This window comes from Procambarus clarkii, chromosome 48, assembly GCF_040958095.1.
Source record: "Procambarus clarkii isolate CNS0578487 chromosome 48, FALCON_Pclarkii_2.0, whole genome shotgun sequence".
In the NCBI taxonomy this organism is placed as follows: Eukaryota; Metazoa; Arthropoda; class Malacostraca; order Decapoda; family Cambaridae; genus Procambarus; species Procambarus clarkii.
This window is the reverse complement of record NC_091197.1, coordinates 22,053,699-22,080,060: the sequence shown is the minus strand read 5'-3', so window position 1 is coordinate 22,080,060 and position 26,362 is coordinate 22,053,699. Positions and strand designations below refer to the sequence as shown.

Genomic DNA, 26,362 nt, shown 5'->3' with positions numbered 1-26,362 from the left:
TAAGTAACGTGAATAAACTGCAAGAGCCAAGCGTAAATACTGTAACCACTGAGGAAACTAGGCAAAAATGCAGGGCCAGGGAACGTAAAGCAAAATAAGGGCCCGCGAATACTGCAAATAGCACCTCCTGGCTGACTTTACTTAATAAATTACTTATAACTCTGCAAATAGGACATCCTGGCTGACTTTACTTAATGACGTAAGACAAGGAAAAGTGAACAAACACACTGTAGCACAGCGAACGCAAAAATTGAACATGCGACATGCGCGAGGCAACGAATGAAGGAGTAAAATAAGTTAGGCTGTTGGCAAAAGGAATCCGTGGTGACCTGAAAGCAGAGGCATGTCAGTGCTGAAATGTAGAACATAATTATGAATAAGGGCAAGGCATGTCGCGAGATGTCTGCAAGTACAAAATAAGAAACCTTCCATATAAAGTGTGTGAAAATCTTAATTTACATTGTCTTAGAAAGACAAAGAATGGGATATCATTAAATATACGACGTTCCCGACGACGCTTCGACGCCGCCATCTGCTGGAGGGTACCGTGCCCCAGGCAACATGGGGCCACCCCCCTGTCCAGGGCACTGCCCCTGGAACTGTACGCCGAGGACTTGACGAACACCGAGGGAGACGAGTCATCCTGGATTGCCGGCGGCAACGCCGAACCCAGGGCCTGTGGTGCGTACCGTAGACGTAAACCTGCAGACGTCGTCGTGCTGATCTCGGGTCCGTGCTTACAACACCAGCGTCTCCCTCCGACGTTGAAGAACAACCGACGACACAAGGCGGACGGGCAGGCGGACGAACGCTGAACTTGCAACGTAGGAGGATTCCCTGCTACAACGGACGGGCAGGGCGCTTAAGACAAACACACCGGGCTACACCGGCCAGGCGGGAACGCCTGGGAACCAACCTGCCGGTCGACACCGACCAGACGGAGTACATGAGTAACGGTCCTGACTACCCCCCAGGCAAGCAGGACACGTGCCTGAGGGCCTGGGCGACGGAAAGCTTTAAATAACACACCGGGCTACACCGGCCAGACGAACGTCTGGGTACAACATGCTGGTCTTACACCAGGCAGACGGACGTCTGGGGACAACTTGTTCGGCGACAACTCCGGGGAAGACGTACCTGGGGACAACTTGTTCGGCGACAACTCCGGGGAAGACGTACCTGGGGACTCCGGGACTCCAAAGGGGCCTGGGACTAACTCCCCGGGCAACACGGCCGGGCGAGACGTCCGAGGGCGACGTGCCTAGCTGAGAACACACCACACACGCCAAGGATCCCGTGGCCTACCAGCCAAGCGCTGCCACAAGGCGCTGGGAACCAACCTGCCGGGCAACGCCGGCCAGATGGAGGACAAGGAGTAACGGTCCTGGCAACCCCCCAGGCAAGCAGGACACGTGCCTGAGGGCCTGGACGACGGAAAGCTTGAAATAACACACCGGGCTACACCGGCCAGACGTACGTCTGGGGACTACATGCCGGTCTTACACCGGGCAGACGGACAACTGGGGACAACTTGTTCGGCGACAACTCCGGGGGAGACGTACCCGGGGACTCCGGGACTCCAAAGGGCCTGGGACTACCTCCCCGGGCAACACGGCCGGGCGAGACGTCCGAGGGCGATGTGCCTAGCTGAGAACACACCACACACGCCAAGGACCCCGCGGCCTACCGACCAAGCGCTGCCACACGGCATGCTCAGGGCCTAGACGAAAGGGAGGGGGGGGGGTGGGCTGCACACAGGCGCGCCTGTACGGGCGCAAGGCAGCCCGAGCCCCGACATGGGGAAACCGTGGTGCAAAGCCACGTGGATTAACACCCAAATAAGGGAACAGGAAGGGCAGAACACAGCCCAGCCGTGCGCTCCACGGAGCGCCGTGCCATGTGGCAGCACGACCAGGCGTGTGCCCCATAGCAGGCCCGGGCGAAGGGCCAGAACCTGGCCACGAGTCGTCGCCAGAGCGACGCTTGTCCGCACAGGGAGACCCGACCCCTGGGGACAGTCCAGGGAAACCGGCAGACCGGCAACAGGGAACACCCGAGGGAAAACAGGAAAGTCGCAGAAGCACGCCCTGCCGGCCAGGCACGTGACGCCCTGGCAAGGCATGGGCCCCAAGGCGGGGCCCGCCAGAGGGCCGCCCACGCCTGGCCACGTGTCGCCGCCGCCAAGAACATGCGCCCCGGGCGTAGGACCGAACCTGGCCACAAGCCGTCGCCGACGGCGACACATGTCCTCGGACAAGGAGAAAACCTGGCCCCCTGGGCCGGCCCAGGGAACCCGGCGGGCCGGCAGCGGGGAGCCCCGAAGGAAAGGCGGGAAGGACGCCGACGCACGCCCAAACGACCAGACATGTGGTCGATGGCGGCGAGGCATGGGCCCCAAGGCAGAGCACGAAGGGCGTAGGGCCCTTCACGCCTGGCCACGTGGCGACGCCTGCAAGGGCACGCCTGGCCGCCGACGGGGCCCCGGGCAGGGCGCGCGCCTGGGCACGCCACGCTGCGGGGCCCCCTGGACACGTACGGGCGCGGCTGGACGGTGCCCCACCTGAGAGGAGACCGAACGCAGGCCCCTAGGGACGCGGCCCGGCGCACGCCGACCCTAAGCCAGCCACGCGACCTGCACGGTACGGGGGCGCCAGACACAGGGCCAAGAGGGCGCCCCAGCTCTCCCGGGAACTAGCAGCAGAGAGCCCAAAGGACTAACTAAGTCGGCACACACGTACCGCGAGGGGATGGCGCTTGGCACACGCCGCACTGGGGAGGTCCTGACTAGAATTGAACAGAAAACCTCACCTTGGGGTTAAAAGTGTAGCGCTAGGGCAGGAGGCCCCTGCCGGATCGGTCTGGGGTGTCGAGGGCCCCATGATGTCCGTGAGAGAGAGGCCAGGTACCGAGGCAGCTGGCGTGATGTCCATCTCGTGCGAAGTCGGGCGGCCAGGGAGTGGTTGCGAGGGCAGCGGCGGGGGCAGGCGGAGTGAGGGCAGAGCCTCTCTGTGCCCCCGTATTTATACGGCCCCAGACTGCCCAAGCAACGCCGCGGGACGCGCTGCGCAAATGTTTCTTTCTCCCCCATCAGAAACATCCCCGCTTGCGATCAAGCAGTGGCCATCTATCACAGTATCACAGCATCTCCATAACCCCGGACAACATGGTTTCAGAACAGGGCGCTCTTGTCTGTCGCAGTTGCTGGACCACTATGATATGGCATTAGATGCTATGGAAGACAAACAAAACGCTGATGTAATTTACACAGATTTCGCAAAAGCTTTTGATAAATGTGACCATGGCGTTATTGCACATAAAATGCGTTCATAAGGAATTACCGGAAAAATAGGCAGATGGATCTACAATTTCCTGACCAACAGAACCCAATGTGTAATAGTCAACAAAATAAAATCCAGCCCATCAACCGTGAAGAGCTCAGTTCCCCAGGGTACTGTGCTTGCTCCAGTACTTTTTCTCATCCTCATATCGGACATAGACAAGAACACAACCTATAGCACTGTATCATCCTTTGCAGATGACACTAGGATCTTCATGAGAGTAGGCAACATAGAGGACACGGCAAACCTCCAGTCAGATGTAGATCAGGTCTTTCTATGGGCTACAGAAAATAATATGGTGTTTAACGAAGATAAGTTCCAGCTCATGCGCTATGGAAAAAATGAAAATATAAAAACGGAAACCACGTACAAAACTCAGGCAAATCATAACATAGAACGTAAAGGCAATGTAAAGGATCTGGGTGTACTCATGTCGGAAGACCTTACCTTTAAAGAACACAATAAAGTAGCCGTCACAACTGCAAGAAAAATGACAGGTTGGATAACAAGAACTTTTCACACTAGAGATGCTATACCGATGATGACACTTTTCAAAACGCTTGGGCTCTCTAGAGTGGAGTACTGCTGCACAATGACAGCCCCTTTCAAAGCTGGAGAAATTGCTGACCTGGAGAGCGTGCAGAGATCCTTTACTGCTAGAATCCACTCAGTAAAACACCTAAACTATTGGGACCGACTAAAGAGCCTAAATCTGTACTCCCTTGAGCGCAGGCGGGAGAGATACATAATAATTTACACGTGGAAAATATTAGAGGGGCTGGTCCCAAACCTGCACACAGAAATAACATCACATGAGACCAGAAGACATGGCAGGATGTGCAGAATACCCCCGTTAAAAAGCGGAGGTGCATCAGGTACTCTGAGAGAGAATTCTATCAACATCAGAGGCCCGAGACTGTTCAACTCGCTTCCGCTACACATAAGGGGCATAACTGGCAATCCCCTCACAGTGTTCAAGAGAGAACTGGATAAGCACCTCCAAAGGATACCTGATCAACCAGGCTGTGACTCATATGTCAGGCTGCGAGCAGCCGCGTCCAACAGCCTGGTTGATCAGTCCAGCAACCAGGAGGCCTGGTCGACGACCGGGCCGCGGGGACGCTAAGCCCCGGAAGCCCCTCAAGGTAACCTCAAGGTAAAGCCACTAGTACGCGCAGCGTTTCGGGCAGGTCCTTAATCTAACAGATAATTTTAAGTAGGTAAATTCTATCAGAATTAATAAAATGATAACAAATACATTGCAGGAAAAAAAATGAGATGAGAGAGATTAGTAAGTATATTAAAGCACATTGGTATATTAAAGCTCTGACTGATTACATTGACAGCTTGATTGGTAATTTAAACAAGATTAATAGACACCATACAGCAGATTGATAGCACATATAAGAAGACAGCAATGATCACAATGATAAAGATGTTCAGATTGGGTACATAAAGTTTGGGAGATTGGGTAGCAATAGCAATAGCGCAATTTTAAAGCAAAAGGTAAAAAACTATGAAGATGAAATTAGGTACTTTTTAGTATTGTTTTTGAATGACGCAAAAGTTGGACAGCTTTTCAATTCAATAGGGAGTGAGTTCCATAGACTGGGTCCCTTTATTTGCATATAGTGTTTACACAGATTAAGTTTAACTCTGGGGATATCAAAGAGATATTTATTTCTGGTGTGGTGATAATGGGTCCTATTACATCTGTCCAGGGAGAGTTTCAGAGCAGGATTTGCATTTAAGAACAGGGTTTTGTAAATGTAGTTGACACGAGAGAATTTGTGGAGTGAGATTATGTTTAGCATGTTTAGGGAGTTAAACAAAGGGGCTGTGTGTTGTCTGAAAGCAGAATTTGTTATTATTCTGATAGCAGATTTTTGCTGGGTGATGATGGACTTGAGGTGGTTTGCAGTGGTTGAACCCCATGCACAGATACCATAGTTGAGATAGGGATAGATTAGTGCATAATATAGAGAGATGAGAGCAGAGTTAGGTACATAATATCTGATTTTGGAGAGTATATTAACTGTTTTAGAGACTTTCTTAGTTATGTGTTGTATGTGGGTACTGAAGTTGAGTCTCTTGTCTAGGAATAGGCCGAGAAACTTTCCATCATTTTTATTGCTAATGTTTACATTGTCTATCTGAAGCTGAATTGCATTTGTAGATTTGCTTCCAAATAAGATGTAGTAGGTCTTTTCTATGTCAAGTGTTAGTTTGTTGGTTGACATCCATAAGTGGACTTTTTTTAGTTCATTATTAATAACATTATTTAGTGTATGTGGGTTGGGGTTAGAGTAGATGAAGGTAGCATCATCAGCACACAAAATAGGTATCAGAATGTTAGAGACATTAGGCAGACCATTGATGTATATAAGAAATAGGAGAGGTCCCAAAATGCTGCCCTGTGGCACTCCAACGGTTATTGGTAGAGAGGGAGAGGTTATATTATTGATGGCTACACATTGGTGTCTATCACTAAGATAGGATTGGATATAGTCCAGTGTATGGCCTCGGATTCCATAATGATGGCGTTTACGTAAGAGGTAATTGTGATTAACAGTATCAAAGGCCTTTTTCAGGTCAATGAAGAGTCCAATCGGAAACTCATTTTTGTCAAGGGCTGAGTAAATTATATCAAGGAGACTAATAATGGCATCGTTGGTACTCTTTTGGGAGCGGAAGCCAAACTGACAGGGGCTAAGAATGTCAAATTTTACGAGGTAGGAGTAGAGCTGTTTGTAGATAATTTTTTCAAATATTTTTTATAGTATGGGTAGGTTTGATATTGGTCTATAATTGTTTATGTCTGCCGGATTACCTCCTTTATGAACTGGCGTTACTCATTCTCAATGAGTAACGCCAGTAAAGGTTTTGAATGGCACCATTGAATAGAGCAGATTTGTCTGTACAAGTGCAACATTTATTTAGGTTGGGATCTGAATTCCTAGTTCAGCCAGAGGACTCTGAAAATGACATACTTTGGTGCGATATTGAAAAAATCAAATTATGATTCTCCATCTTCTTTGTGCACTGATCATGACTGCTAGCAAATTGATACCCAAACTGATTTGAAAAATTTTAAGCTTCATTGGGTAGAACATTTTTGGGTGGGAATCAGAATTATTATTAAACAAGTGCTATTTTAGGTTCCTGTTCTATATTTATCTTTACATCTTTGTAGTATCGTGTCAGCAGGTCAAACATTGCTGTTTACTTATGTGTGTATTTACTTGCAATAAATACACAAATAAATTAAAAGCAATAATAATATTAATGTATTACAGGTCTCACTTGAAATTACTGAATTCAGTTAGTCAAATAATTTGATTTGAATTCGATTACAGATACGTCATGAATAAGGATTCCATTGGTTTATTGCCATGTGCTATTGCTAGCCATGAGCGTGGCTCTTCTGAACGTCACTTGACAACCTACACTCCCAACACACTTGAAATTTCTAAACAGTATAGTGCAGAAGATCAAAAACTAATAGCAAAGCGAAGTGAACTGAACTTGGATGGAGAATCTCCAGTATGCCTCCATCATGAAGCTTTGCTGTTGACAAAATTTGAATTTTTGCAAAAATTTGCTGCAATCCCTTCAAGAAGAAATGCCATGTAAAGCGAAAAGATTTGCGCCCAATCACAGTAGCTACTGTAGAGAAAATGTCAGATATGCTTTAAGTCAGTATTAAGCCTGGCCAAAAGTTGTGCACATCATGCAGAAAGGAATTCGACAGTAAGCAGGTGAGTCTCTACTGAATCTGATGGCCCTGCTGATATGGAAATCCATGAAAGTGTAAACACAAGTTTATCAGTATTAGGCATCTCGCCTATTAAATATCAACGAGTTAGTGCAAGGGATAAGCATGGTTATGCAAAGCGTAAGACTAGCCAAGCACGGGAAATAATTGCCGAGCAGATTGCTGCAATTGGAAATATTGAGTGCCAAAACCTGTTGGTACCAAGCTCTAGCCAACAGTGCACAAACTGCCAAGACTTCAATAAACTCATTGAAGAAATGAAGCTAAAATTCCATGTAGCAAAGCGCCAAGAAAAAATACAAATCCTAACCCTCGTGCCACAAAGCTGGTCTATCTTTTTGATAGACAATGGAGCAATTCAAAGTTTCAGAATACATGATTCGCAAAGCTAGGAAGCTGAAAGAATAACAGGGAATACTAGCAATTCCTAAGAAAATGCAGGGCAAGTCAATTCCTGAGGAAGTGAAGGAAAGGGTAGTATAGTTTTTTGAGGGTGAAGAATTTAGTCGAATGTGTCCCAGAAAGAATGGAAAGAAAAAGTGTCATGATTAGTGCACAAAGATAATGGAGAATCATAATTTGATTTTTTCGACATTGCACCAAGGTATGTCATTTTCCGAGTCCTCTGGTTGAACTAGGAATTCAAATCCCAACCTAAATAAAAGTTACTCTAGTACAGAAAAATCTGGTATTTGGTTTTGAATTGTATCATTCAAAACCAAATAGGGAATGACACATATAGATATATTTTGCCTTGAAAGTTGGCTAGTTTTGCACATAAATTTTTTTGGGCAAACTTTCAAGTGGGCCACCTCTGGACATATGGATACAACAAAGTTGCTATTGCATCACTGCATAATATTTTGCTTGTTATACATCGTTGCAAATCATCATGGTATTTAGACCTTTTGGTGATGAGTAAGTGGTCTCCAAATTGGAGTCAAAATTTCTCGCGACAAAATTTGGCAGTGATTTTAGCATGGATGAATAGCTGAATGGCAACCCATACTGCTTTTTCGATTACACAACAATATTCTACACCAAAACGTTGCCCTGGTATGTCAAATTTCACACTCATACAGGCAATAGAAGTGATTTAACAAAGGGTCAAAATGGGTCATTTTTGTGGTACTTCCCCATTAATGGGACGAGAGCCCATTGAATATGGACCTATTATTTAACACTTTCGCACGGGCATGACGCAGCATTGCATCATCCGTTTACTGTCGGTAGTCTCGGGGATGACGCAGCATTGCGTCATCCACTAAAATAATTGCCAAAAATCAGGTTTTTATCTGATTTTTAGGGACTGTTTGGTAACTGTCAACAAGCCGAATGCAATCTGTGACTACAATACAAACATGAAAGGTATTGATCACTTTGACCAAATGATCAAATATTATCACTTCATAAGGAAAACTCACAAATGGATGAAGAAAATGACCATCTATTTTGTGCAAATGGCTATCTACAATGCTTATGTGATGTACAACTACTACACAAAAAATACTAAACTATAATACTACATATACTAAAATACTAAATACTAAACACTTGTGGGCAGGAATTGGGAGTGTAGCTGGAAGGCGTCTGGGCGCTCACTCGCGGTTAACGCGTGGCCTGTCTTCAACTCGTTGGCAGGTGGAGCGTGACCAGGTTTTTTATTTTATATGCTAATGTTCCTCTAGAGAATTCTATTGCGAACCCATTGATACCAAAATGAAAGACCTAGGACGAAAATTGAGGTGACCAGAGTGAACACATTTTATCGCTTTTGTGCGCTCCTGGGTAACTCGTTCGCACTTTCTCTGTTTGCTGCGGGTAATTAGCCAGGCTTTTGGAGTTTATATGCATTTAGTGCTGTTGAGAATTCTATTGCGAACACAATGATACCAAATTTAATCTCGTAGGACGAGAATTAAGGTGACAAAGTTGAAGAGAGTATACACTTTTCAGAATTAACACGCGCTCCCATGAAACGCTGGGACCCAAATCGCACAGTTGAGGGGTGGCGTGCGGGGCACGCCAAAGTGTTAAGAACCAAAGCAGATTGAGCTCTAATATTTGGCAAAGTGTCATTTGCGGTCAAGGGCAATCTTACTACAAAGTTTCATGGCATTTGGAGAGGGTCGAGTGGGAGCCATAGGTGACTTTTTGGCGATTTGAGATGGAATGACCCCTTGTATTTTGGATGTTTTTCCCCGTGGAGTGAAGGCGGTTTCACCCACTGTCTGTGCCTCCATGAGGGTAGCCAGGATCTGGCTCTGGTCCCTCGAAAGCCAAACATAGTTCTGCGACTGATTTGACCTAGCAGTTGGGAGCAATGCCAAGGTAAAGGCTTCAAGGAGCCACAAGAGGCTTTCCAAGAAGTTAGTTTTCTGATAAGGTTAATAGCAATAATTAGAGACAATTCTCAGTAATCCAAAGTTTTTAATACATATACAATGTAATAAAACCCTAAAATACTACTATATTTTCTTATATAATCATATAATTATACAGTACATAGATTTCAAGAACAATGAATTATTGCTTTAACTATTTGCAGTACATAACATTTCAACAAATTAAATGGCAAAACTGAAGTTTAAATTTATTTTAAAATCATTACAGCTTGTTAATTAGCTGTACTTTGATGTACTGTATTGATCTTTTACATGATATATTCAAGCCAATTTTGTAATCTTCCAAGGCTAGAATAGTTCTAATACAATATCAATAAATAAGTTTCACTAAAACTGCTGTAAAATAAAACATTCACAATAAGATGGCAAAATCAACCCAATCAATTTTGGCAAACAGTTCCTGTTTTATGAATTGGTTAACACGTCGAATATCATTAATAGAACATTTTAAGTATATTCATAAAACATTTTTTCTTCTATGAATATACCTGCCATTTTTTTTTTTTGTCTTGTAATATATAACTATGTTAACATTTCGGTGTTTGTAAAGTACTGCAGTAAAACACTAGGATGGACACACAAATCAGTGAATAACATCCAAAATATTTAAATTAAAAGTGTGGTCAACTTATATACTGTATACAATATAACAAAATAAAAATTTACATGAAAGGATCCCAACCAATCCAAGTTCTTCCAAGGATATTTGGGTCACAGGCTTGTTCCAAAAGAACATCTACTTGCTGGTGAATACTCAGGCCATCCTTCCCCATATCAACCCGCAAGTTCTCTCCTTCACTTCCAAGAACTACTCCTCGAAGGCATTCCAAAATAGTGGAGTCACTCTTGACTTTTTTGTTCTGAGAAACAGCCCACATTGTCACCACAGCAGGATTGATGCCATGCAACTTATTCTTTAGCAACTTAATACGATACTTTGAAAACATTTCTACATTACTGTTTTCAACATTACCTTCTTGACGTCTCACAAAACCTAACCAATCTTCTGTTGGTTCCTTAACAAATGCTTCTAAGACAGCAATTAACACATGCCGCGACTCCTTAAGAGCTCCAAGTGCAGCAACCATTATCTCCCGTAGCATTCCTACATGACCTACAGGCTGGAACATGTTGACAATTAGAGGAGTAAGTCGAAAAGGCATTAGCTCTGGACAAGGAAGGAATTGCACAGCAGACTCAAAATGGTGTCCAAAATCAATGCCAACTACACGGCCAGTTTTCAAGTTGACTAATGTATTCCCACAGTGGCGATCACCAATCCCAAGAAGCCAATGTGATATACATAATGTACCATAACTGACTGCAAAAGCACTACGCAGAGCAAAGAAGCCTTCACTGCTACTTGACAGTTTAACAAATCCACGACGTAAAATATCCCATGGAATTTTATTGACCACATTCTCGTAATTCTTTACTACATCCTTCTTTTTACTCTTTTTTGAAATATCCCAGTGTTCCCCTTTACTATAAAGGCCTCTTGCATCACTGTAGTACTTTTTCTCATCATCTCGGAATGATTCAATCATAAATTCCTTTAAAGGTTGAGTAGATTCCACCCACTGCAAGAGTCCAACCTCCATAGTGAGTGGCACAACTTGGTATGTGTCCAAAAGAGGTTGTGAGGTTGTGAGAGAACACAGAGAAGAAATAGTATACACACTGTTCATTAGTGTAAACATTTGTTCCATTCTCTGATCAGTTCGTAGATCTTCGCCACACTTGACAAGGAATTTATAATCTTTTTCATCATTTCCTCGAACAACAATTCTCACCGGAACACGAAGTGAAGTCATTGGCAATAGGTTTTCATCAAAACTAGAGATTTTAACATGATATTCAGGTAAAGGTTTGGACATTCCAGAATACTGACCTGGTAATTCAAGTACATGTGAATATTTAGAAGCTTGGAAATTTGATAACCATGGTGAATAAGCTTTCAGCTGTTTTGGCAGTTTTTTCATATCATCCTGGTTAAGAATCATTTTCACTTGTAAGGCTTTCTTAATATCTATGACAGACATTGTCTCGAGTTTCTTCATGTTATCTCCAAATCTCTCTTTAAATGCTGTAGCTACATCTTTTCTGATTCTATCCAGCTTGATATATGCTTCACCCTTCTCACCTGCAGAGCCTTTTGTAGACCTATTGTTCACTTTTATGAAACTACTTTCAACCTTTCTTAAAGACTCTTCAATTTTCTTCTTATCCATCTCATGTTGGAGATTGTTAATTGCATCCTTGCAAGCAATAGCTGGTACCGCTACCAGTGATACAGCAGACACAAATTGTTGAAGAAGGTTGTTCCTGCTCAAGAGAAATTCCACCTTCTGACACATTACCTTTGCAGACTTACCACTATCACTGGTATAATCGTAGTTTTGCTTACTAATTCCAAATGGGTAGTAAACGGCTTGAGGGTATTCTGCAGCCAATTTCTCAACAATGGGTTGCAGAGCAGGGCCAGGAGCTTTATCAACATAAATGAGAATGTGACTCAACCAAAGAAGGAACATCCAAACAGGAACCCTCTCGGATTCTTTCTGGAAGATTGATACGAGACTTGGATTCTCTTCCATCAAGTTAATGATGCGTGGAAAATGAAAATGTGCATCGCGTGACCCTAATGACATTGCCTTCAAAATATTTATTATTAAAGACTTTGAGTATTCCTGAGCATTTACATGGTCTTTCCAGTTTTCTAAACAGTCTTCACAATACTTTGCCAGTACCACATGAACATCTTTACCGAAGTTGTGCATTTCTTCTACTTTATCATTAAATGTATGGAGTAATTTATCTTCCGCACATTTCACAGCAAGGTTAAGACTCTTGTAGCTGCATTCAAGGAGTTCGGTGTACCACAATTCCCTACTCTTAGCATTTACAAATTTATTTGCCAATACTAGCATGTATTGGTCTTCCAGATCCCAACTGTCACCCATTTCATGGATAGTTTCACATATCTCAAGGCATAAAGAGCTCTCCAGTTTCAGATATTGTACCTCAATTCCAGCATTCTGCTCACAGACTGCCATATCATTAACTTTACCCAAGAATTTTGCCCAGGCTTCCACCAAGTACTGCAAGCGATTGCTTTGTTTACCACGTCCTCGAAGGATGTTTGTTTCTGCCATCAGAAGATAGAACTGAGCCAGTGAACAACTATCTTCACATAATGGCTTTAGCTTTTTTAAATGCCTAGCAGCCAAATGATAATTAGTGTTTTGGAGAGCTGCTTTTACAACAGATCTGTGAATAGAGATCTTTGCATCTTTAATAAGCTGTGGAATATCATCTTGAAAGTCCTTTGATAATTCTTTTTCAAGACAGTGGACATAAAGATCTCGGTAAGAAGACAAGCACTGGATCAGTAGAGAGGTGTCTCTAAGGCCTACCTCATGCTTTTTCCAGTGGGTGACAGTCTTTTTCACTTTGTTAGAGTAGAAGTCCTTCCCAGCATGCTTGATAGTATTAAAAAAGTCACCAACTTCTGTTAATAGTTGGACATTGCGTAATGTGGCTATGAGAGGCTTAGGGGTTAAATGAGAATACTGAGCCAGCGTGAGAAGTGTGCTAGACACAGCTGCATCTAAATAAGACTGGGCTTGCTCAATTTTCTGTTGGTGTGCTGACAACACAGCTAACTGAAGAGATAAATCTCCTTCTAACAATGCTCGATGCCGAGGCTCTACCATGGCTTTATCAATGAAGTTACAAAGGTTTCCATCAGATTCTGCCCCACCTAAAATATTCATTAGTTTGGAATGAACCAAGGCAGGTAGGACAGCAGCAGTTGGCCGTGGAAGGAGCCATACGAGGTCCAAATTCACTTGTCCATTGTCATCTTTTAGAAAGCGATTTTCTACAAAGTTTTCAAGCTCTGACCACTGACCAAGCATTCCAGCACATGATGTATACCATTCTTCCCATATGCGGTTCTGAAATGTGAGTGTGCTGCATTAGTTTATTGAAAATTTGGCCCTGGAGATTAAGTGCACAAGTTCTAGGGATCCACTGAGGGGGCCACCACCAAAAAGCCAACTAATTAGCTCTTGGTGTTTTTATACACCGCCATAAATTATATCTACCGGTACTCAATTGAAGTAATCCAATTAGAATATAATTATCAATTTTCTGTGGGGAATGGGATACACAGGTGCATGTACAGTAATTATTCTACCACTAGAGCACACAATACAATAGACTACAAAACAATGCATATACAGTTTTCATATTTATGTAATGATGGAGGACTGCACTACATTTACATTTGTGTATTGAGAGATGATTGCTCTACATTTACATTCATGTAATGATGGATGACTGCACAACATTTATATTCATGTAATGATGGATGACTGCACAACATTTACATGTGCTACTTTCATTTAGCCAATTTACTCTGAAAGCTTAGGGAAGATTGTGTTGTAAGAAATAAAAATAATTTATGCATTGCTTATTTAATTTTTTTTTTTAGAGTTTTGTTTAACCCTTCAATTGCGCATCGCATCATATGATGCTTTGACCGACTTGCAGTAAATTGTGCATCACATCATGTGATGCTTTGGAGTACTACGCAAGATTTAAACGGCCCGCGGATACACGGGGTTCACCACACCTTCATCAGGGCTCTTGTAAACAAGACGCCATTCTTAAAAAAAATCGTGGGCCAAACTCCCGGGTGTTATTGGTCTCAGTATTGAGTGAGCAACCAAGCCTGACGCACGCAGCATGAGCTAACAGCACTGCTGTTCAGCTTGTGACCACAGCATCGCCTAAAAATGCCAAAATATACTTGTTCATGCTATTATGTAGCGATGATATTATTACAGAAGACCCCTGACTGTGATAAAACTGACCAGGGTTCTGATAATAGCAGGATTGTGGTGATATTTAGCGCTGTGCGCCATGGAGGGAGGAGTAATGCTGTGGGAGGGGGTCTGGTGGCGATGTCTTCTGACTGTGTGTGGTCACCTTTTATTGACTGCACTCAGCATACCAGCTTAGTGGTTCGCTATGGTGAACACAAATGTAGATACTTATATATAACGTGTGTATAGAGGGTATAAACAGCAAGAGAGGGTTTAGAGCCGCCATTTTGGTGCGGGCGGTGGTGTCGTCTGCACGAAGCCACCGTGCAGACGACGGTGTTGTTTACTGGTTACCACGATGGTCTTTGGGCACCATACCAGTTTATTTGTACAAGTATGGTGAATAAAACAGGTAGATATTTATATATAATGTGTGTATATAGCATAATAAAACCACACAGTATTGATGGAGGAGAAATATTAGTGCGTCTGGCCTTGAGGGCAGCAGCCATCAGCTGACTGTGTGAGGTCCTACGTCTTTGCGCCTTTACCCACCATACAAGCTTAGATGTACAGTTATGGTGAACAAAACATGTAAATACTTATATATAACGTCTGTATATAGTGAATTATAGCAAAAACATTATTGTGGGAGGAGAATGTGGGTGAGTCAGATGACTGGAGGGAGGGTGGGAGTGGCTGGCTGGTACACGGCGGTCACTCCTCGTTACTCTTTGACTCATAATAGCTACTTAGTGGTTCGTTATAGTGAACAAAACATGCAGATACTTATATATAACCTGTGCTTATAGTGTAATAACCGACAAAGTATTTGTTCACTGATTGATGAACATAATTGAATCAACAATATGCACACCATATTTTTGAGTACAGCAATGATTCACTCATTTTATTATATAAATATATCACACTACACACTATTGAATAATATTACAGCAAAAAACTACGAAAAATCAATCGGAGATATTGAAATAATTAGGTAATTATCTCTTTGTGGCAACTCCGGCCTGACAGCTGGCGATCAACAGATCGCCTGGGACGCATGCTGAGTCAGCGCTTATTTTTTGCCAGAATTCCCCGCCCTATACCGGGCAATATATGCCACTTACGATTTTTTTATTATTTTTCTTGTGATCAGTGAACACAAATTTACAGGTTAGGAAGAAAAAATAATTTTTTTTTTTTTTTTGGTATGCGCCTGTGGGTGTCAAATGGTATATAGCTATGCGCCATTTAAGGGTTAACCTCTGTGTGTACTGACCTCTGCTGGCTCTGGTTCTTCCTCCCAGTCTGTAGTGCTGAGTGCATTTCGATAATGTAAGAAGGCTTGCACATGATTGTTCGTAGCCTCCGCCTCAAGTGCTGCTCTTGTCTCTTCCTTTATGCTGCCTAATTTTCCTTGAACAATGCCTCGGACCACATCCCACATATCTAGATTCTTGTATAGTCTAAAAAGAAAGAATTACCAAGTCATGTTCCATACTTATGTAGTAAACAGATTTCCAACATCCAGATTAGAGCTGCACACACACACACAACATTATTCCTGTATGCCAGTGACTAACATCATATTATACTCTCCCCCTCCCTAGACCCCCCTCTCTCAAAAAACCTGCGTTGAATGCAATGAAACACCATTTTCTGAGTGAGTCCCGGAGGCTCCCCGGAGCTATCCATGGCTGATAGGATACCATAACTATTTTGCATCAGTCGATGTGGGTGGAGTTCTAGACCTACCGGGGACCACGAGCCAGAACCTGACGCCCCTCACAGAGGCATGAGGAGCAATGGCCCATAGAAATGCACATGTGATTTGGAGCATTCTATATCTGCCATCAACCAGGACAAGCACCCAGAAAGGTAAGCGCCACAAAACAAACCCCTATTCTGATTAACAATGAAAAGCTTCCAACGAGTGGGCAGAACTCCCTAAAAGAAAAACGAGCAAACAAGCATGACGTCACACGAGCCGCGCCGCATGTCTACGCAGCTCCCCCCCCTCCCTGAGAGGGGGAAGGGGAAGCCCAAGACCCCTCGCACTGGCGATCCTCACCCCAGTTCTGAGGCTGGATATCAAATACCGCGAAAGAAACGCTGACCGGATGAAGCGAGGGTTGCCGGGGAGCCTCCGGGACTCACCCAGAAAATGTCGTTTCATTACATTCAACACTGATTTTCTGGGGGAAACCCCTATAGCTCCCCGGAACTACTTCACCAAAGACAACAAAAGAAAAAAGGGGACTTACCTGGGAGGCGGTTGGTGCTCCACTCCTCAACTCGAAGTCGAAACAATGGGCCGCAACTGCCGACCCAATGGAACACAGGCCCGACTGGGCCCAGGAACGTTTACAAGGTACCGTGCTGCCAGGACCCTGTTTGACCGCCAAAAAGTCCGTGCCCGAATGTCAGCCCAAGACATATTGCCAAAGATGGCAGCAAGAGCAGCAAACTTACGAACGTCATGGGCATGGGGATAGACCGCAGGCTGGCTGGATTTAATTACCCATGCAGACAATCTGAGAGACCCGAACCCACGAACAGAGAAGAAAGGAAACCGGATCAACTCAAAGAGCGCCCCGAACACAGAAGCCGTGGCGCACAGATAATGGCGGAGGACCGCAACCGGACACAACACATGATGAAACCCCGGCCTGACCAGCCAAGCATCAACAACCCAAGGACCTTTCCAGAAGGCAGCAGTCTCATTCTTCACCAGAAAAGAAGGAGACGGCTGTAGACAGACATACCTATGACCACGACCAAAAGAGCAAAAACCCCTGCGCTGGAGAAGAGCATGAAGCTCTGCCACACGACCCCAAAGGCAACAGAAAAAGTTTTAGCAAAACAATCCTGAACCGAAGGGGCCACAACAAACCGAGGAGAAGAAAGATAGGAGAGCAGTCTGTCCAAAGACCAGGACGGCTCAGGCGGCGCATGAGCAGGTCAAGGTGAAATAACGCATGAGACAGCTTACGAAACTGCGTAGAAGTAACATCGATACCAAAAGCAAGCTGCAGCGACTCCGCCAGCGCCACACGATATGAGGCGACAGTATTAGGCATAAGATGACGGTCCTGGAACAACCAAGAAATAATTTGAACACCACCCGAACCAAAAGTGAAGAACAAAGGACAAAAAGAACCGGAAGGACTGCCAAAAAACCTCATACTGCCGCTGAGAGGAAGCCCGCAGGTGGGAAACCAGCAAGGAAGCCACCTGAGCACCATAGAGATGGTAATAAACACGAGTCAAAAACACCAAACGCGAAGATTCGCAGAGAAGAGTGAACCAGTCTCGTACTGGACCAGGCCGTTCTCCTGAAAGAGGCGGAGCTGCAAAAAGCCTCCAGGTTCGGACACCGGGCAAGCAGCACCTGAAACCACAGCTGGGCCGGCCACCATGGGGCCAAGAGGACTACTCTTCCCTGGTAAGTCTCCAATCGACAGCAACAGCTGGTTCAGCAACAGCTGAACCGGGGGAAAAAGGTACAGGAACCTCCACCTCGACCAGTCCTGTCAAAAGGCGTCGATCCCAACAGCTGCGCAGTCGGGGAAGGGCGCTACATATACCGGAAGAAACCTCAACCATGCTGACGCGAAGAGGTCCACCTCCGGGCGCCCGAACGTCTGGCAGAACCAACTGAAGGAGTCGGTGTCGACCGTCCATTCCATGGACAGGGCAACGAACCAGGACAGGCCGTCTGCCAGGATGTTGGACACCCCTCGGACATGAACTGCTAGATGAGCCAATGGCCCTGGGTCCAATGGCCCTAGGAAACCCCATGGGGGGTTACTTGGTCCAATGGATGTGACCTCCAAGTCCCCTCTCGCTTCGTGCGAGGTTGAAGGTTGCTCTGTCCCCTTGTCTCGGGGTGACACAACGGTTTTGCCTCCGCCATGCTGCTTTAAAGTTACAGTACCTTGAGGTGTTTTCGGGGCTTAGCATCCCCGCGGCCCAGTCATTACAAAGACACTAATGCATTACTTACACAATAAATTAGATACTAATACGTATCAAAAGATAAGCCATTAAAATATCAAGAAATGTCCATAATAAATCACATGGCAAAAATATAATATGTTAGTAAATATATGATCTTATATTAACCACCGTGCTGCACGGAGTTTATTGAGAAATTCCCCCTGTGCGCATGAAATAAAGTGTTCCCCAAAAATTATTTTTTCTTCGTAAAATGATAAATTCCCTTCCCTGAACATGTCTATGTAAAAATAAATACCAAATTTCACTTACTTTGGCTGTAGGGACGTGGACAAGGTGCGCTGTGACGTCATCAGGGCCTGGTCGCCCGTGCGTGACTCGCCCAGACATGGTCGCGCGGGCCATTCAAGCACCGTGTGTTGCCACAAATATATTTTCAATTATTTGTTTTATGTATTTCCAATGCGGTTTTATTTGTTTTTTATCGTATATGATGCATATTTGTGTCCTTTACAATATGTATACAGTAGAACGTTCATAATGTTCCATGGAACTGTGAAACGTGTGTCAGTAATGTGTCCACAATGAAACCAGCGTAATGAAACGCCATTTTCTGGGTGAGTCCCGGAGGCTCCCCGAAGCTATCCATGGCTGATATGGATACCCTAACTATTTTGCATTAATCAATGTGAGTGGAGTTCTAGGCCTACCGGGGACCACGAGCCAGAACCTGGCCCCCTCAGAGAGGCACGGGGAGCAATGGCTCATAGAAATGCACATGTGATTTGGAGCATTCTATATCTGCCATCGACCGGGACAGGCACCCAGAAAGGTAAGCGCCACAAAACAAACCCCTATTCTGCTTAACAACAAAAATCGACAAACGAGTGGACAGAACTCCCCCAGGAAAACGAACTAACAAGCATGATGTCACACGAGCCGCGCCGCATGTCTGCGCAGCTCCCCCCTCCCTGGGTGGGGGAAGGGGGAGCCCCAGACCCCCGCGCCGGCGATCCCCGCGCCGGCGATCCCCGCCCCAGTTCTGAGGCTGGATATCAAAACCACGAAAAAACCCGCCGACCGGAGGGCGGGAGGGTGCCGGGGAGCCTCCGGGACTCACCCAGAAAATGGCGTTTCATTACATTCAACGCTGGTTTTCTGGGGGAACCCCTACGGCTCCCCGGAGCTACTTCATCAAAGACTACCTAAGAAAACAAGGGGACATACCCGGGAGGCGGTCGGTGAACCACTCCTCAACACGAAGTCGAGACAACAACTCAAGGTCCCCTTCAGAAAGCAGCAGGCACATCATTCGCCAGAAAAAGGGAGAATGGCCGCAGACGAAGAAACCTATGACCACGACCATAGCAGCCGAAAACCACTGCGCCTGAGAAGAGCATGAAGCTCTGCTACACGACTCCAGAGGCCAATGCCAACATAAAAAGAGAGCCGAGGCAAAGCAAACCTGAACCCAAGGAGCCACAGCCACCAAGGAGAAGAAAAACAGGAGAGCACCCTGTCCAAAGACCAGGACGGCACAGGCAGTGCCTAAGCAGGCCGGAGGTGAAACAACGCACGAGACAGCCTGCGAAACGGCGCAGAAGGAACATCGATACCGAAAGCTAGCAGCAGAAACCAAGCCGCCAGACCCAGGAACGGCCCCAAGCGCCTCTACATCCTCCGCAAGCCAATCTTATGACAGCCCCAGGAGGGAAAAGAAAATGCAGGACCAAAACCAAAATGCCACAAGCGTGCAAGTCCACCGCCACAAGTGCAGCCAACAGGGAAGGAACCCGCATAAGGAGCCACCCCGCACCAACTTCCCGCAGAAGGGCAGGAGCGAAAAGACTCATTAAGAGGAGCAAAATCGCCCCCAGGAAAATGAGTAGCGCCGAGACAGCGCGAAGAGAAGAGATATGCACAAAAGAACAAGAAGGCCAAATACCCAGAAGCTGCCAGGAAGAGGACCCACAAGCCCTAGAAAGGACCGAATGACGACAGACGTACCAGAAAAAGGGAAGGAGCAAAACCGTCCCGAACCTTCGAGAACAAAAAGAAGCAAACACAAAGGACGAAGGCACAAAAACCCCGTCGCACCCGAGACCAAAAGTCATGCAGAAACCCCAAGAAGAGGGGGACATGACGGAGAAGGCCCGTCCCAGAAAAGGGGCGAAGACCGTAGAAAAGCACCCACCGACAGGATGGAAACAACGGGCACAATGGACAAGGAAACCGAGCCCAGGGAGGGGCCGATGCCCACAAAGCACGTGCGGAGAGGGGGAACGGAAAAACCCCCCACCACAAAACTGCAAGCCCCGCCCAGAGGGGTAGAATTACCCCGGCGGGGACCAACGGGGCCTAAGGCCCCTCACGTTAGCCCCACCCCAGCCCCGGGAACCCACCCTACAGGCCCCAGGGCCGAGCTGTCCCCTCAAAGCCCCAGCGTCAAGAAAAACCCCGGGGCAGCCGTGAAAAACACAAAGGAAGGGAGCCCACTTGGCTCTGGAACTTGAACTGAAATGGGAGGATAGGCGAGGGGCAAGACGAAGGATAGGCGAGGGGCAAGCTCATCCCCAGCCAGCACAACGAGGCGAGGATAAGACAGAGAATCCAAGGAACATGGAAAAACCAGGCCCGGCACAGCAAGACCGGCAAGGAAGGAGGGCTCCAGAGGGAGCACGGAAGGCCCGAACATAATGCCACAACCAACTCCGACACGCAGCTGCAGTACCAAAACCGCAGCAAAACGTCACCACACTCCCTGAGGAAGTGACAGAAGATAAAGATAAATCGTACACGAGTGGCACACAAGGGGACACAGGCAGAAACCGAGCACCCAACTGAGCCACAGGGACGGTAGAAGAAACGTGTGCAGTGTAACAGGCAATCGAAGGAACACATTAGGCAGCCCAACTTGGGCTGACCCCATACACAGCCCCAAGAGCAGAGACGAGAGCGCCCATGAAGCACAGAATCCGCTCGACAGGCAAACGACAGGGAAGAGGCGGAACCAAAGAGCCAGAACCCAATCCTGCAAGCACAAGGAGGCGAGCACAAAACACCCTCGACACAGGAAAACTGTACCACCAAACAGGCACCCCCACCGTTGCACCGTAGAACAAGGTGGAGGCGGGGCCCCGAACTCAAGCAAGGTTAGACAAGCATAGGAGAGGGGCAGGATGAGTACAGGCAGGAGCCGCCTCGGAAGGGCCAAGAGGCCACCCGCAGACACCCGTGAACTGAGGAAGGAAGCAGGAGGAGAAAACAAGAGCTGTTCTGTATGGGCTTATAGCCCTGCAGTAGGCACCTCGGGTGGTACGGTCCACGTTCTCAAGTACGTATGTACACCCATTCCTTCTTCCAAAAACAAAAACAGCGTCAGGACGAAGGAGACGCCAAACCGCACCAACTCACCTGCAGAACATAGGCGCTGAAGGGCCATGACGCAAACTTTCGAGTCCGTAGCCGCCGGAGGCGTCCAGGGCGCCCATGCTGGAGAGGAGGGGAGCGGCGAAGGAGGCTCCCCACCCGAACGCGGGGGAAAAACCTTGTGACTTTCAAACAGCAGCACTCCAGAACACCCCCAAAACAATGGGGCACGGATTGGATTAAGAAAAGAGCGAGAGGCGAAGCCCCCCCAGAGAAAATGTATGCAGAACACGTGTGCACACCGCCCGGAACCAATACAAACTCCCATGGCGCATGCGCAGGACGCGAAAGAAAAGTAGCCCAACAAGGCGAGAAGTAGCCCAACAAGGCGAGAAGTAGCCCAACAAGGCGAGAAGCAGCCCAACAAGGCGAGAAGCAGCCCAACAAGGCGAGAAGCATCCCAACAAGGCGAGAAGCAGCCCAACAAGGCGAGAAGCAGCCCAACAAGGCGAGAAGCAGCCCAACAAGGCGAGAAGCAGCCCAACAAGGCGAGAAGCAGCCCAACAAGGCGAGAAGCAGCCCAACAAGGCGAGAGCAGCCCAACAAGGCGAGAAGCAGCCCAACAAGGCGAGAAGCAGCCCAACAAGGCGAGAAGCAGCCCAACAAGGCGAGAAGCAGCCCAACAAGGCGAGAAGCAGCCCAACTGGCGACAGTAGCCCAACGGCTACAAAGGAGCCCAAACGGCTACAAAGAACCCAACCTGTCCTAGAACAGAAGGAACCAGTATGGAGGCAAACTCACGCAGGAGGTAAGCCGCAAAGGCCAACCGCACCGCAGGCGAAGAGATGCGGTTAGCCGAAAACCTCCGGAAGACGGAACTGAACCCGGGGAGGAGCAGAACCCAAGCCCAAATCGTACGCAGAGGGGGAAAAGAAAACCCCCACTCCTCGCAACAGTAAGCCACGCTCAGAAGGACGGAAATCCAGGTGGGGCGCAATGGAGCCCATGGCCCAAAAGGCCGCTCCTACCCAACCCTAGGAGCCACTACACCAGGCCCCGGGTCAACCTCCAAAGCCCCGGCCCCACAAGAAAAAGCCGGGGCAGCCGAGAGAGCTGGAAGAGAAGGGGCCCACTGGTCAGACCCCGGAGCATCGGCCGGAGGAACAGACTTGAATGCCTCCGCAGCTACCCCGGACGGGGCAACCCCCGAAACCGCCCAAGTCTCAAAACCTCTAACCCCGCCCCGACCCTGAAGCCTGCAGATGCGTAGGGGCCAAAAGCAGGAGGGGGAAAAACAAGGGGGGGCTTGGAAGAACCAAGGCCGGAGCGACCAAAACCCCCAAGTCTGGGTCCCTACACAAGCGGGGAAGCATCGGGGCGTCTGGGGAAGCGACAAACCAGAGCGCGTTGCAACATCCTACCCTGCAACGCGCGAGCCGCCTGCACCCACGGGAATTCATCAGCAGACTGGGTGAATGGAGTCACGAACAAGCAACAAAGCTCGCAGGACTCGGGGTCGAATGTGTTACCGACCTAACAGGCAGCATGACGGAGACAAAAACAAGGAGAGTCACCCTGAGACAAAGGGACAGAGCAACCCTCAACTCGCACAAAGCGAGAGGGAACGCAAGGGTCTCCACTACCGGACCCGAGAGCCCCCAGAGGGTTTCCCAGGGGCCCCTAGACTGGGTCTGCTAAGGGTTATCCCAGGCAGGGCACTGCTAACTGGCACCCCGAACTACCAAGCAAACTGCTAAAGCTGAACCCACAGGACGTGTCCACCCGTGAGGGCGAAGCAGGGGGTGCCACCACACAAACGAACCTAATATAAGGGGGGGGGGGAACAGAAGGCAGACCCCCTCTACCAGGCAAAAACAAATATAAAAGAAAAACCACACAAGTGGACAACGTACCCAGAGGGAACAGAGCCGGCCGCTGACATAGGTGAAAACTAGGTATGCAGTATCCTGTGCCCCCACCAGTGCTATAACTACCACTTACCCCAAGGTAAACAAGGGAGTAAAACCCCCAAACCCTTGGGGCGGCCAAACGCCAAGCAGCGAAAAGCCAACAGAGGTAGACCCAAGGTGGCTTGTGGAAGGCAACCCCAAGCCCCAAGGGCGGTACTTACAGGGCACTCAGGGAAGGTGACCCTTAGCACATGCAGCCTGAGTACCTGAGAATACTACTCCCAGCTCACACGACCACCGTAAGAGCAGCACTGCAAACAAGTAACAGCACTGAGACAAGACCGAAGCTGGAGCCACACGACCGTGCATTATCCCATCAGCCGAGGAACTGGGGTGGGGATCGCCGGCGCGGGGGTCTGGGGCTCCCCCTTCCCCCTCCCGGGGAGGGGGGAGCTGCGCAGACATGCGGCGCGGCTCGTGTGACGTCATGCTTGTTAGTTCGTTTTCCTGGGGAGTTCTGTCCACTCGTTTGTCGATTTTTGTTGTTAACCAGAATAGGGGTTTGTTTTGTGGTGCTTACCTTTCTGGGTGCCTGTCCCGGTCGATGGCAGATATAGAATGCTCCAAATCACATGTGCATTTCTATGGGCCATTGCTCCCCGTGCCTCTCTGAGGGGGCCAGGTTCTGGCTCGTGGTCCCCGGTAGGCCTAGAACTCCACCCACATCGACTGATGCAAAATAGTTATGGTATCCATATCTGCCATGGATAGCTCCGGGAAGCCGTAGGGGCTTCCCCCAGAAATGTTTACTGTAGCAATATTACCTGAGAAAAATTCACTAAAATTACAATATGTACAGTTTCACACACTATTTACACAGCAACACACTGTATTACACACTCAGTACTTCGGAAGTGAGTAATAATCAACGAAGTATCCCATGGTACACAGAGTGACTTCGCTCTCGGTGCACCAGGTACAGATAAATTTTCGCTTCCTGTTTCTTCATTCTGTGTGCTTGCAAATAACGCACTCATGTACACCCTTGGCTTTAGTACTTGTAGGTTGTATGTAGCCAAATTTGTAAAGCGTAAGGTAGTACTGAAAAGATTATAGGAAAAGATCAATTTGTAAGGTAGTCTTGAAAAGATTGCTTTGTAATGTCCCACACAGGATGAGATTCAGCTTACCTCAAGAGTGTCCGTCAGTCAGGAAGAGATTCAGCTAGCCTCAAGAGTGTCTGTCAGTCAGGAAGAGATTCAGCTGGCCTCAAGAGTGTCCGTCAGTTAGGAAGAGATTCAGGTATTCTTGAAAATATCTATGGAAAACACCACCATGGAAGCCGCTAACACTGTTCATCTATGCTATTTGTATCAGATGCATCATCACTGAACGCAGAAAATGATTCATCTAAGTATCATCTAAATAAATAGCATAGGATTGTAATTGTGACGCACAGAGCTACAACTGGATACGCTCGCTGTACCGTCCTCATAGGTGCTGTATCACTTGAATCCGACCTTTGTGTTAGGTCCTTATTGCGCCTAGCTTCCCCAATATTATGACCCTTATGTTCTTCAAACAATAAGGTTTGAATTTCACCGACAGAGCGTTATCTTTCAACACCGCGTCGGACAGGTGTTTGGGAGCCAGAGGCGCGTGCGCCACCCATGGTTGCTCATTCAGCACTAACCCAGCCAGCAGCCCTAGGGCATTATGGGATTTTTTTCCAAGATGGCTGCCTCTCACTGGAGGTCCTAAGTGTCCATTTCGTACACAACCAGCCTCGTACACATTTAGAATTGGTTACGAAAAATCAAAATGAGTTTTCTCGGTTGGCGCAGTTTAGAAATTATAATTTAAATATGATAAACCATATATAATATTTGCTATATCAAGGATTTATAGCTTACATATAACTATTTGGCAGCACCAAGAATAAGCAACTGATATTGCAAAAATAGGGCATGAGGTGTAATGAAATGCTACCTGTGTGTGGCCCCCATCAGTGGCTCTAGAGCTTATGGTATTGGTATTGTATGGTCACACCTTTATTATCATGCTCCTGAGATAGTTGTAGCTTACCAAGAACCGGGATCAGAATCTAGCTTCCTCAAAGAGGCAAGGAAATTATGTGGGGATCAAAAATCGATCCACAACCAAAGTGATCCAATCCCAGAAAAGGTAAGGCAAAATGAGGCAAATGATAACTGGCAACAGGTAAATAACTCAAGCCCTAACTTCCCTGGCTGCCAACAGGAGGCATTCTTGAACTTCAGCCAGGATTTAGGTCAGCCAGCTAGGGGCCTGACAGCTGAGTGGACAGCTCTTGGGATTCGTATTCCTGAGAACGGGGTTCGATTCCCGGTGGAGGCGGAAACAAATGGGCAGTTTCTTTCACCCTGATGTACCTGTTTACCTAGCAGTAAATAGGTACCTGGGAGCTAGACAGCTGCTATGGGCTGCTTCCTGGGGGAGGTGTAACAAAGTCCTCGACCATGGTCTGGTCAAGGGCCGGGCCGTGGGGATGTTAAGCCTCGAAACCATCTCAAGATAACCTCTAGACAAGATAGCCACCTTTCTTACCTTCGGCCACCCCCATCAACACACTAATCTATTTGGAGTGGGAAGATACTGAGGAAGCTGCATGGAAAGTTGAATTTCATTACACTACACCCTTTTTTTCTGTGATGGCTCCCTCAGTATTGTAGCTGCCTGAAGCTTACTCACATTCGTGCTTAAGAGAGAACAGTTTTGCTGAGGTGGAAACACA

At 47.2% G+C, this 26,362-nt stretch overlaps 1 protein-coding gene across 1 annotated transcript in view; it reads right to left on the bottom strand.

The window, feature by feature from the left end:
* Positions 1 to 9,523: 9,523 nt before the first annotated feature.
* The window catches only part of LOC123764810 (DNA-dependent protein kinase catalytic subunit), a 746,996-nt gene continuing 730,157 nt past the window's right edge, over positions 9,524 to 26,362 (bottom strand). The window contains exons 49-50 of the mRNA XM_069302649.1: positions 15,633 to 15,819; positions 9,524 to 13,477 (exon numbers count right to left, since the gene is read on the bottom strand). Of these exons, the coding sequence (XP_069158750.1) occupies positions 10,181 to 13,477; positions 15,633 to 15,819 (3,484 nt within the window). The 3' untranslated portion in view covers positions 9,524 to 10,180. The remainder of the gene's footprint in view (positions 13,478 to 15,632; positions 15,820 to 26,362) is intronic.